This window comes from Bombus fervidus, chromosome 1 (assembly GCF_041682495.2).
Source record: "Bombus fervidus isolate BK054 chromosome 1, iyBomFerv1, whole genome shotgun sequence".
NCBI lineage: Eukaryota > Metazoa > Arthropoda > Insecta > Hymenoptera > Apidae > Bombus > Bombus fervidus.
Window position 1 is genome coordinate 24,016,833 of NC_091517.1, and position 11,822 is coordinate 24,028,654.

Sequence of the window (11,822 nt, forward strand, 5' to 3'; positions counted from 1 at the left end):
AGGACGAAAAGGAGATGATACGAAATCTTGCATCAGCCATGGACGGTCCTGAAGCCTTGGTAGACGCTGATGAGTATCTACAACCGAAATCAAGGGCTCCCATCCCACCAGGACTTTCAGCATCCAGTACTTCCGGCTCTCCGCCAAATACACCCGTGAAAGCTTGCTGGCCCAATGGAAAACCTCTAGCCACAGATTCACCCACGCCTCAGAACCAACAAAACTTAGACAGAGAATTGTTGAGGTATGGCGCTAATCACAGAAACGGAAATATATCGCACGAGCCAGGAAACTCCGGTCAACACGGGCATTACGCGCCTGCGAATGGTCATTGCGGACACATCGTGGGCACGGACACTACTAGTTCGAGATATTGCTCGGATCCGTTAAAGATGATCGTTGTGAGAGGTGAGTTGATTACTCGACGAGTTTAAATAAATGGAATTTTACAATATGGTAGAACTAATATTATTTTGTAAAATAAAGAGAAATTTTAATGAATCCATGTCAAAGATTAATTTCATTTTTGCTTACTTAGATTGCGATGTGACAGACGACTGTTTCGACGGCGAAATAAATTCTGCGCATCAGCAGGCTCAAGTAGGTAATCTCAAGCTCGACTTGCCATTAGACGAAGATGATTATTTGATGCCATCGCCGCAATTGCCAACGAATACGACGCAATACATGGATCTCATAGGTGACTCCAAACCTACGGGTAAGCACGAAACACTTTCTCTAAATCACTTAAATGAAAACGCTTATCCTTTCCAAACAATTATGATACGTTCATATATATCCGCGAAACAATTCTCAAGTTACATTATCGTTTCTAGAAATGGAACCAAAGCGAGTCAACAACGGTTACCGAAAGTATCCTGAATTCCTAACTATTCAAGGGAAAACGTCGTTAGATAATCCCGAGTATATAATGTCCCAAGACGAAGGACCATTAACCCCGCAAACTCTAGGTATTCCGACGCCTGATCTGGAAAAGGTTCTAACGAATGGAACATTTGGTTCTCAAGTGAGACAAAGGAGTTCGGAAGAAGAATCTGACCATGAATACTACAACGATTTCGATCGCCTGGAACGGGAATTGCAGCCGCTAAAACCCCTTAGGAAGAACGAGACGACCGTTTGATTTCGAGATTCCTAAAACTTACATCGAATAAGGACTGTTCCGTTAAGGTTCCAAGTTAGAATCGGAAAGCCGGTGTCATTCGATCGTCCGTTGATCTCAAACGCAACGGGTGATAGCATGAACATAGAATGGCGGACGAGCCCGGCTCCTCGTATTCGAGGAAACTACACAGTGTACTTAGAAAAGACACTTCGCTGGAAAGTGCCGTGTTTGATTGTGATTAGACGTAAAACGTGTGAAACTGTGCTAATTTTCCTTCTTAACGAGCTGACTGTCGCGAACGAATAAAAATATATGTCTCGCGCCTTATAAACTGTAAAATCGTTGTTGAGCGCGTGTACGATAAACAAGTAGTGCAAAGATAATCTTAATGTGCCATTCACGGTGGCTTGTAAATAAAGAAAAAAAAAGTACTGTCTACCATTTCTACAAGGCTACTAAAAGTTTAGGGAAACGACGTGCAGTAAATGGCATAAACAATTGTTACTTTCCTATCTCTGTCTTCGATTTCTAACGCTATCTTCGATGGCTCACTTTGATGGTTCATCGAGTTCTTGTATTTTGTTGACTCGTTTTACGCATGTTTGTTAGAAATTTTTATATTAAAATGTCGAAGCACGGAGGATTATATGAAAGCGCGAAGGTGGACACGTATCTTTCAAAATTATCCGCTACTCTTATCTTTTATTCCCTAAAACTGAAATTGTGCGTGTAAATTCAATCGGATCTCTATTTTATGCGATCGAGCACGTATCATGAGATGCACATCGGGGCCGTTCAGAAATTCGGGACATGTAACGAATATTCAGACCGCCTCGTGGCGCGGAACATCTGTGCGGTTTGCCCCTTGACTGTGATAAAAAACGTTCTGCTATTACTCGAGGACACTTAAAAGGAACATCTCAATCGTTTATCGATCTATCTTTGCTTCCCTTCTTCTTACATATCGCAGTAAGCTACGACAGTACAACGAATTGTCCTAATTTACTGCTTAAATGGTAATAAGTTTCCGAGTTGCAAGCGAAGACCGACCGGAATCCAGGGATTCGTCGAGGCAAAATCGAACGAAACGCTCGAGGAGACAACGAAGGAAGACTTTTAGATGCTTGCCGTTTCCCAGGATTCTCGTCTCGCGGCTCTACTTAAATGTTTAACGATGCCCTATATTTTTTTACGCCATCGCCTTTTGTACATGGGACCAATGAAATTGGCCTCGGCCAGAGCGCACGGAAGTATCTCGATTTTTTATGTAGGAACGCGTCTGTGTAAATAGATTAGTGGTTAGCGCGTAAGATATTCTACGTACGTAGAAAACGGAAAGTACTTGAGTAAACTAAGTAATCTGTATCTGTTTTTCTTTTCGAGTATAAAACGGACGAAAAAAGAAACGGACGTAGACGAAATAACTAAAAGCGCAGCGCCGGTATGCGAATTATACGGGGTTACGCTGTGCCGCGTAATCATAGGATTAGGACGTGCCATGTTGTGTACAGGGAACGCGCGAGAGAAAAAAAAAAAAATAAAAAAATGATGAACACGTTTCATTGACAGGGAATTCGTGTTAAATCAAAATTTTGAAAATCGGAAAACAAATGATTCGAGGCAATGCGTTCGATTAGCAGGAAAAGCGTGTATGAATGTGTACGAGATCCCGATCTCATTCGTGATGATACAAGTAATAAAAATAAAATTTATAACGAGTTTCTGTGATGAAATGGGACCGAGTTTCAGAAATAAAAATTGTCTAATCTAATATACGACATGTTTCTCACAACGATACAATTGCACGAATTTGTAACCCTCGTAACACACGAAATGCATGCTTTTACCCTTAAGAATGATAAGCCAATACGTATCGTGTACATTGCGTTAATCGTTATTAATGGTTACGTTATTGATTTCTCATCTGTAATATATTATATATGTGTAATGATTACGTTGTCGAGCAGATCAACGTGTACCTCGAGAAACGTGTACACGTCCATTTTCGATACTCCCGCCGGAAAAAAAAGGAAGAATGAGAAAACGTGTTTCTCCATATGCTTCTGCCCATATTGTTCCCGTCTCTACGATTCCGTGTAAAACAAGTGTGAATTTGAAATTGTACAATACCGTTCGATAACCGGGATAAACTAGCTGCGAGAAATTGCATTTGCCATTCGGTTGTGGACATAGAACTTATAAAAGTTTATAATATCATTATATATCGTAAAGAAATTATTGTAATAAAGAACCATCATCATTCTTACGAAATCTCGCGATTTTGTTTCTTTCTTCAACCCGTTTGACAATGATATTGACTCGCAAAAAAAAAAAAAAATGAAAATGTTTTCAAATAAGACACGTGTAACTGTATTTTTATCTTTTGTGTTCTTATATTGTTATATGTTTAGCAAATTAATTATTTTAATTAATTATTTATTTGTCCGTCAACAAGGAAATATGGACTCTGCTATGTAACAAGCGTTTTTATAATTCGATATAAATAAACGGAAATGTACATCGTCGATATTTTCAACCGCTTTCGTCAATGCATAATAGTAGTGCGATGTATATATGTCGGGTTGACGTTAGCAACTTGGGTTTGGGACGTGTAAAGAATCTGCGCCTGGGTCGCTCATCGTCGTTGTACGATCGATGATATCGTTTATTGTCACAAATACAAGATAAACTACTGGCCTCGATACTCGAACGATAATGACAATGATCGTGGAGTCGGTATAGCGAATCCACGGCCCACGGGATAACTGATCTACTTTGCTTCAAAGTCGGACTCGACTTACTCCTCGTGATACAAGGATCGCTTGATTAACTCTTTGCTAAGACGTGGATTATTCGCCGATAGTACAAACACACTAGGTATCTAACTAACGAGACTGTAAGAAAGGGAATGACTTTCCGTCACGACGACGCTGCAGAGGAAAACTATGGTGGGGTGTGCCTAAGAGCACGAGGTCATCGGATTCGTCGAAGAAAGCCTCCGCTCGGCGGGTGAGTGAAATAGACGTTGCTGTTAATTGGTTAATTTCTATGTTGGCGGTTAGAAAAGGATGCTAGCCGCTCTTGAGAGTTCCTAGCGGGAAGCGTCGTACGTGAGGAAAGCAGATCTCCCGTATCTTCCCGCAATAGGTGGCAGATTTACGGGCTGATAGAATAAAGACTGTTTGCCAATCTGAAGGACTTTAGTTAACTAAATCCTAAGATTTGTAACGGTTCCTCAGGCTATTTCAACATAAACTGTGAATGATGCATCGGCATCTGGCGATCATCTTACCCAAAGAATGGGATCTGTGTGTGGCGAACCACGGGGCCGTTGGAATGTTTTATTGTCAAGTGTCGATACGGTCAATTCTTTAAAGGAAAGCTATGTAACTTTATATCTCTGTTAGGTGGAACGTTGCTACGCTCGGCGATCGGTCGTCGCCCCGAGCCCAAACTCATTGTCTCAAGTTTCGAATAACTATGTTTGGGTTATTTTGTAATTGCTGCAGCATTCGGGTTTTTCCGAGTGATTTCAACGGGGGGTCCTGTTGACCTTCCATCTCCGATATATATATATAGCTTCATTTGCTTCAGTCACATTTTAGTCTGCTAGTATCACAGTCTATTGTATTTTAATGTTTACTATAAGACTAAACGAACAATCATCGAATCATATTTTTTATATTTACTTATAAATCAGATTTTACACACAAATTCATAAATATATCAGGGAAGAAGGTGGATAAATCAGGGTGCAAGACGAGTTAACAGCTTATTTATCAGAAAAAAAATCTTCATCAAATTCATTGGATTATTTATCGAAAATACGCAACTTGCAACATGGAAACAATAAGTGATCCTTATCGGAGACATCTTTTCGACAATGATTCTATATTTAATGTCTACAATGAAGAATCGATAAACTTATCATCCGGTGCTCCCGGTCCTGACCTGCTTCAAAACTGTGTAGAAATTATGAAAAAAACTACAGATCATCGCTTGGTGAAAACTTAATACATTACGTATTACATTACACTTTTTAATACGTTTTATTGTTAATATACGTTAAAATGTATTTCGTTGTAGGAGGAAGAAAAGAAAGGAGGAAAGTATTATCTGTTTCAATATGGCATCACAGCAGGCTTATGGGAGTGTCGTGAAGAATTGACAAAATTTTTGAGCAAACGTTACAGCGATCCTGTGAAACGGGAAAATTTAATTTTAACATGCGGAGCTTCGCATGGTTTGCTACTTTTGTTAAATACCATTCTTTCACCAAACGGGATAATTTTTGTAGAAGAAGTTACTTACATGACGGTATTAGATACTTTCAAAGAATTTCCATTAATGAAAATAGTCACAGGTATTGTCGTAACGAGTTTATTTTTTTCTCGATCGAATAATAATCAATGTCTGTTTGTAAAATTATCTTTAAAAAGCGAAAATCATATTTTATCAGCATATTTAATCAAGTTGGTACCATCCTATAAATCTTCGATCAAATTCGATGTTTCGATTAGAATAAAATTATATCAATTGAGACATATTCAATATTTTTTTATTTGTCATCGATTGTTTTCTGTTAACTACGTATAATAAGATAAAAAAGCTAAATAATGAAAAAATATTTCCAATATAGTACCGATGAAGAACGATATGGTAGATTTAGATGAATTTGAAAAAATAATTGTGAAAGAGAAACGTAATGGTAATTTTTTAACAAATGAGCATAAAATATTTTGGGCTATGTTTTACACGATTCCCACTTTTCATAATCCGGCTGGATCAACTTTACCACCTGGTAAGTTACAATTGATACGTCTTATTAAAATCTATTAAAAATTCCAGACGTGGTTTTAATCCTCCTTTTTTTTAATAGAAAATTGTAAGCGTCTTGTTGAAATAGCACGAAACAATTCTATATTAATAGCTTGTGACGATGTATATAATTTACTGTATTATGGAGACGGTTTACCGCCACATCGATTATTTTGCTATGATAAACAAACGGATCCTGAGTATAAAGGTGGCAATATTATATCAAATGGATCGTTTTCAAAAATTTTTTCTCCCGCACTTCGCTTTGGATGGATTGAATGTAGTCCACGAATCGCTAAAATCATTTCGTAAATATGACACTTATTTTTTATTCTACCTTTTTCATTTCATCAAGTATTAAACACAACAAGTATTAATTATAAAATTTAAACACAAAGAATTTCTAAAGATTTTTTAGCATGTACTGCTGTTTTAAATCTTACATGTAAATCCATATTCTATCTAGAGGAATTTTGTGCAATGGTGGCGCAGTTAATCATTACGTTTCCGGTATTGTTACAAGTTTATTACAGCTAAATCTTCAAGATAATCATCTCGATAAATTAACTCAAATATACAAGGTATATTTTCTAAACTAAACTGAAATATCTAAAATTATTGTTTTCTTTACAACACTGAAATATCCATTCTTCCACAATTACATTTATTAAGATATAAATTTATATAAATAATTACGAAAGGTATATTTAAAAATGAACGTAAGACATACAGCTAAAAAGTAACTAAGTATATTTTACACAGGATCGGCTATCAATATTATGTAATGTATTGGACTATTATTTACCAAGATGCTGTTCATATAAAAGACCAGAAGGTGGTTGCTTTGTATGGATTCATCTTCCTTTAGGTAATATATTTTCATCTAAAATTTTCTATTATGATTATTATTATTATCATGAAGAAAATTTCTAATATATGAAAATATAATTTATTTGTAGAAATAAATGCCACTGATTTTATTCAATGGTGTCAGAAAAAATACAAAGTATCCGCCATACCAGGGATACTATTCTCATATTCAGGGAAATCTCATAATTATCTTCGACTTAGCATAAGTTTTCATAGAAAAGAAGTTTTAGAAACTGCTACAAAAGCACTTTGCGAAGCTCTTCTAAACTATGTTAGAAAAAATATTGGCTATAAATGAACTATACTATATAAATGGATTATAGTATGGTAATTTTCCAAGCGCAGTTATGTTAATGGTTAATCAATATTACAAAAAATATATTGTCTTGCATGTAGTAAAAAAACCGAATTATAAAATAGAACAAAATAAATGACAATAGTGTTTATTACACTATGAGCCTTATTTATTATATATACATGTATATATGCACATGTTTACAATCATGCATTTGAAATTTTTACGATTCACCTAAAAGTTCTTTCTGTTTTGCTTTCAACAATCCTTCTGCTTTATCTACATATTGTTTTTGTATAGCACTTACATAACTTTCAGCTTTAAATGTTAAATCTTTTGGTAAACCTTCTTTTTTTTTCAAGTCTCTAATATGTTCGTTTCTTATATCACTAATAATATTTTTGCATTTAATAAAGTATTGTTTTGCTGTTTTTGCCAAATTTTCCCTATGTTCTTTTGTGACTCTATAAAATTTAATAACAACATTAATACCAGACAACAACAACACGAATTATGCATTTAATATTAACGAAACTTACTTAGGTAATGGAATATAAATTGTTGTACCATCTTGTTGTGGATTTAAATTCATATTCGATTTTGATAAAACTTCTAAAATATTTGGGATTATTTGTGGAAATACAGATGCATCGAGCAATACCATATTAGGTTTTCGACTAATGTCTACAAGCTCTTCAAGATTATGTTCTTCATCTTCGAATGTTATAGTCAACTCTTCAACAGCGCCTACTCTTGTACGTACAGCTAAATTTTTTACCATTTCATCTTTGTATTTTTCAATTGCTCCATCAAATTGTGACATCATACGTTCTACCTTTACAATGTCAGATATTTCATTAAGATTAACATGTACCACTGATTTTTTATTGCTAGGTCGATCTTTACTTTTTAACAATATATTGCCAGTAAAAAACTTATTTATATTATACAATTTGGGTGAAAAATCATACAAATTAGTATGTGTATTTGTTGATCTAAATGACATTAAAACATTTCTGGAACTTTCCAAGTAATGTAAACATCTAGCATGTTTTGATACAATTTTCAATTCTATAATGCAAGTTCTCAAAAAGCTCAAATTCATTATTGCTTCAATACTTAATTAATGTTATGCTTTTATGCACTCTTCTCTGCTTATATACATATAACGACAATTTACATTAATTACTAACAAGACAACAAAATTTCACTGTTATTAAATACTAATACGAGTTAGTAAGGTTAGAAACCAGTACACTGCACCATACACATAATAGGCAACTTTCTATAAAATTGTGATACTTTAAATTCAAATATTAAGGACTATACATATTTGAAATGCGTCAACAATATTCCAGTGTATGTTATATGTATTATATTATATTAGTATATTTATATATATTAGTATATTTTATAAAGAGTACAAATTTTTATGTAGCGTATGTTATTTTATTTTAGCAAATGTTCATAATATTGATATGCAGCAATAATACGATGAATATACGTGTAATATAATAAAATAAGACGTGAATTTACATTTAATTTTTATAGAATTTGGATATTATTCGTTTATATTCTTTCATTAAAATAAGCCTTAATTAATTTGAAAACACTCTCTTAGAATGTACGTATACTTGTGTTGGCAATAAACTATTCCTCCTAATATAACTAATCCTTGAAATAATATTATCAGATGTTGGCAAATATTAACTTCATGTACTTTTTCATATATATTGATGTGAATTGAAATAAATTTTATTTTGTGCTACATAATGATCAATTTTTATGTATATTTTAATTTACTTCCATTTGCTTATTTCTAATGTCTGTGTTTATTCCTAAACCGTCCTTTCTAGTACATTCGTTATTTGTAAGTTTTCTTCTGTACCTTATATGATGTGGTATTATTAGTTATAAAATAAATTTTATTTTCAACTACTCAATTGTGAACAAATCATGAAGATAAAAGCTGTACTTTCCCGGTCTATTAGATTTCCACATGAACCTGTTTTTCGCGAGTGTTCATCTATGATTGTGTAATCGGGACTTCCTATACTTTGACTAGTACGTACTCAAGAATAATAATAATAATTGTTAAAGAAAATAGGAAGGATTGGAGTTTGTTTCGCGTTTAAAAGTTTGAGTGTCAATATAAAGTGATTAATAGAATTTGTACAACACATAGAATTATTAATGTAATCCATTTATCGTTAAACGGTAATTGTTCTTGATTAAATATGTTGTATTATAAATTTGAATATATTTTTATCGAAGAATGCTTCACCCTTTCTAGATATATATAAATATTTACAACATGTTTAGATTTAGTCATTTTCTTTCTTTTACAGACAACAACATATAGTAAATAAAAAAATATAAGTATTTAACTAAATATGGTGATACATTAATGTTATTGATTGGAAAGAATTATAATATAGATACAAATTGTTAAGAATAGGATAGATAAATTTGCAACAATCTATAATGGATAAAACACCAGTATCTATTTTACATGAAATAATGGCGAAAAATCTAGCAACGCCTAATTATGAGCTTATACATGACGGGGGAGGCACGCATATAAATACTTTTACATATCGGGTATCATGTGAAGGTCTTACTGCTACTGGTGTTGGACGTTCTAAAAAGGATGCAAAGCATGAAGCTGCAAAGGCAATGTTAGAAGCTATTGTAGCACATAGAGGTTATCTACAGTTACCAGCATCGCCAGCACAATCTTCTGTAAGAACCCCTTTACCACCAACAATTCCTGAGGTAAAAAGAACTCCACCAGACGAACCATTTATTAATGCAGTTGGTGCTTTACAAGTAAGTTATGTTTATTTACCTTTAGTTTGTATCAGTACAATAATATTTATATGCATATTATTGTAGGATTTATGTATTGAAAACAATTTACAAGAACCTAAATATAACCAAATTAATGAGGTTGGACCTCCACATGCAAAAATTTTTAGTATTCAATGCACAGTAACAACTTTTAAAGAAACTGGTATTGCAAGGACAAAAAAGCAAGCTAAACAAGAGGCTGCAAAAAAGATGTTAGATAAAATAAACGAATTGACAAGTGGCTTAAACACTGGAACTAATAAAGAATCAGATGAAAGGAAAGATTATAGTCAAATTGCTAAAGCTCGATACCCAGCACTTTCAAGGTTACCTACATCTAGAAAAATTAACTTAGGTGTTAAGATATCAGAATATCATATACAGTTTAAGAATTTATTTGATACTGAAATGCAGAAAGAACTAACTTCAAAATTAGCATCTATTATTCCACAAAATGAAAATCATATTTCTGAAGACATTGTAGAAGATCTGCTAGACAAATTTCGAGAGATCTTGGCAATCACAGGGTTAGATATAACAACTTCAGTATTCCCTTCAGTTACAGATATGTTTGTTGTAACTATGAGAATAGATATGTCTCCTAGTATTGTTGAATTTGCAATAGGAGATACAAAAGCAGCTGCTCAGATGTATACACTAACAAAATTGATTAAAACTTTGATACTTCTTTTAAAATAAGGATAGAATAACTATACATAAAATAAGTAAATTTCAAAATATTTGTGTCAAAGAATATGTTTATGTTGGAAGAATAATTGTCTAATTTTTTTTTTGCTATATTGTAATATCTTAAAGTTAGATATCAGTTAAGCCTGTTATATCAATTAAATAATTTCTATGAGAGAGAGAGAGAGAGAGAGAGAGAGAGAGAGAGAGAGAGAGAGAAAAGTAAGAGCTTTTTATTATAGATCCTATTTTAGGTAGAAACATTTATATAATTTTTACTTTTGTTATAAAATAGTACTAGCTATATGTGGGTGAGATATTCTATAATATATAATAGCGTATCACTTCATATATACGTAAATATACAATATTTATATAATATACTACATAATTGTTACATAAATTAATAATTTAGTATATTATATACAATCTTCTGAAAGTAACCACCATTTTTTCAGGCATTTGTCAGTTTGCGATAACCTGCTGAAGAAATGTTTTCAACAAAGCTTAGCTAGTTTCAAGTCCGCTACGTACTCGATATCAAAAATGTCCAAGAAAGTTTCTTTTCAATAAAAAAATCAAAGTTACGTTAACTTTATTAAATGTCACTTTATATTTTGGATTTTGTAGTGTTTTAGCTGATGTTAACATGAATTCAATAGATTATCATACAATGACCTTGAGATGGCCGAATTAAAAAATTTATGTGCGATATATAGTTGTAGTTCATTGTAATATGTAATATAAAATTGTATTATCGATATCGTTGGATAAATTTATTAGTTTGGTAGTTTTAGTCTTATTTTGAATATATAATTTAATCAAAATAAAATAATTTTCCTTACTATTATATTCCTATTGATTTAATCTAAATTTCAAAATTCAAGATTATCTCAAGATCATAGTGTGCGATAGGCCATTGAATTTATCTGTCTTATCGTCAGCTACGAATCTGTGAAACCCAAAATATAATGTGCTATTTAAAAAAAGTAAATGTGATCTTGACTTTTTATAAAAAAAATTTTTTTCTTGGATATTTTTGATATCCAAGTATATAGCAGACCCAAAACTAACTTCTATCCAAAACATTTCTTTGACAAATTATAGGAAACTGTCTGAAAAATGATGGATAATCTCAGAGTATACACTTTGTATGTACAAATACTTGTCTTATTT

The 11,822-nt window shown here is 33.0% G+C and overlaps 4 protein-coding genes across 9 annotated transcripts in view; 3 read left to right on the forward strand and 1 right to left on the reverse strand.

The window, feature by feature from the left end:
- Positions 1–3,397, forward strand: part of Egfr (epidermal growth factor receptor) — a 176,319-nt gene extending 172,922 nt beyond the window's left edge. For all 5 annotated transcript variants that reach the window (XM_072022586.1, XM_072022567.1, XM_072022549.1 and 2 more), the window contains 3 exons: positions 3–408; positions 539–718; positions 837–3,397. In XM_072022586.1, coding sequence (XP_071878687.1) covers positions 3–408; positions 539–718; positions 837–1,144 — 894 coding nt within the window. In that variant the 3' untranslated portion in view covers positions 1,145–3,397. The remainder of the gene's footprint in view (positions 1–2; positions 409–538; positions 719–836) is intronic.
- Positions 3,398–4,709: 1,312 nt separating this feature from the next.
- LOC139990968 (uncharacterized) lies at positions 4,710–7,116 on the forward strand. Its single transcript, XM_072010648.1, has 7 exons — positions 4,710–5,128; positions 5,213–5,489; positions 5,796–5,927; positions 6,006–6,252; positions 6,411–6,525; positions 6,707–6,812; positions 6,904–7,116. The coding sequence occupies exons 1-7, from the start codon at positions 4,967–4,969 to the stop codon at positions 7,110–7,112; spliced, it is 1,248 nt and encodes a 415-aa protein (XP_071866749.1). The 5' UTR covers positions 4,710–4,966; the 3' UTR covers positions 7,113–7,116.
- Positions 7,117–7,241: 125 nt separating this feature from the next.
- On the reverse strand, positions 7,242–8,341 carry Mrrf1 (mitochondrial ribosome recycling factor 1). Its single transcript, XM_072010635.1, has 2 exons — positions 7,649–8,341; positions 7,242–7,573 (listed from the first exon to the last, which is right to left on the reverse strand). The coding sequence occupies exons 1-2, from the start codon at positions 8,212–8,214 to the stop codon at positions 7,333–7,335; spliced, it is 807 nt and encodes a 268-aa protein (XP_071866736.1). The 5' UTR covers positions 8,215–8,341; the 3' UTR covers positions 7,242–7,332.
- A 614-nt stretch (positions 8,342–8,955) lies between these two features.
- On the forward strand, positions 8,956–11,209 carry LOC139985466 (protein Loquacious). Of its 2 annotated transcripts, none has more exons than XM_071999925.1 (3): positions 8,956–9,326; positions 9,568–9,938; positions 10,005–11,209. In XM_071999925.1, exons 2-3 carry the CDS (start codon positions 9,594–9,596, stop codon positions 10,656–10,658), a joined length of 999 nt encoding a protein of 332 aa, XP_071856026.1. In that variant the 5' UTR covers positions 8,956–9,326; positions 9,568–9,593; the 3' UTR covers positions 10,659–11,209. The 2 variants fall into 2 exon arrangements, with proteins under 2 accessions (XP_071856026.1, XP_071856017.1); XM_071999916.1 differs by having other exon boundaries at positions 8,957–9,326; positions 9,458–9,938.
- Positions 11,210–11,822: the final 613 nt, after the last annotated feature.

Excerpts from the sequence above, each read along its gene's own strand:
- LOC139990968 (XM_072010648.1), top strand. The coding sequence starts at position 4,967 with ATGGAAACAATAAGTGATCCTTATCGGAGACATCTTTTCGACAATGAT. Across the intron at positions 5,129-5,212 it reads AAACTACAGATCATCGCTTG|GAGGAAGAAAAGAAAGGAGG; the intron begins GTGAAAACTTAA and ends ATTTCGTTGTAG. Across the intron at positions 5,490-5,795 it reads ATTAATGAAAATAGTCACAG|ATGAATTTGAAAAAATAATT; the intron begins GTATTGTCGTAA and ends TGGTAGATTTAG.
- Mrrf1 (XM_072010635.1), bottom strand. The coding sequence starts at position 8,214 with ATGAATTTGAGCTTTTTGAGAACTTGCATTATAGAATTGAAAATTGTA. Across the intron at positions 7,574-7,648 it reads ATTTATATTCCATTACCTAA|AGTCACAAAAGAACATAGGG; the intron begins GTAAGTTTCGTT and ends TAAATTTTATAG.
- LOC139985466 (XM_071999925.1), top strand. The coding sequence starts at position 9,594 with ATGGATAAAACACCAGTATCTATTTTACATGAAATAATGGCGAAAAAT. Across the intron at positions 9,939-10,004 it reads ATGCAGTTGGTGCTTTACAA|GATTTATGTATTGAAAACAA; the intron begins GTAAGTTATGTT and ends ATATTATTGTAG.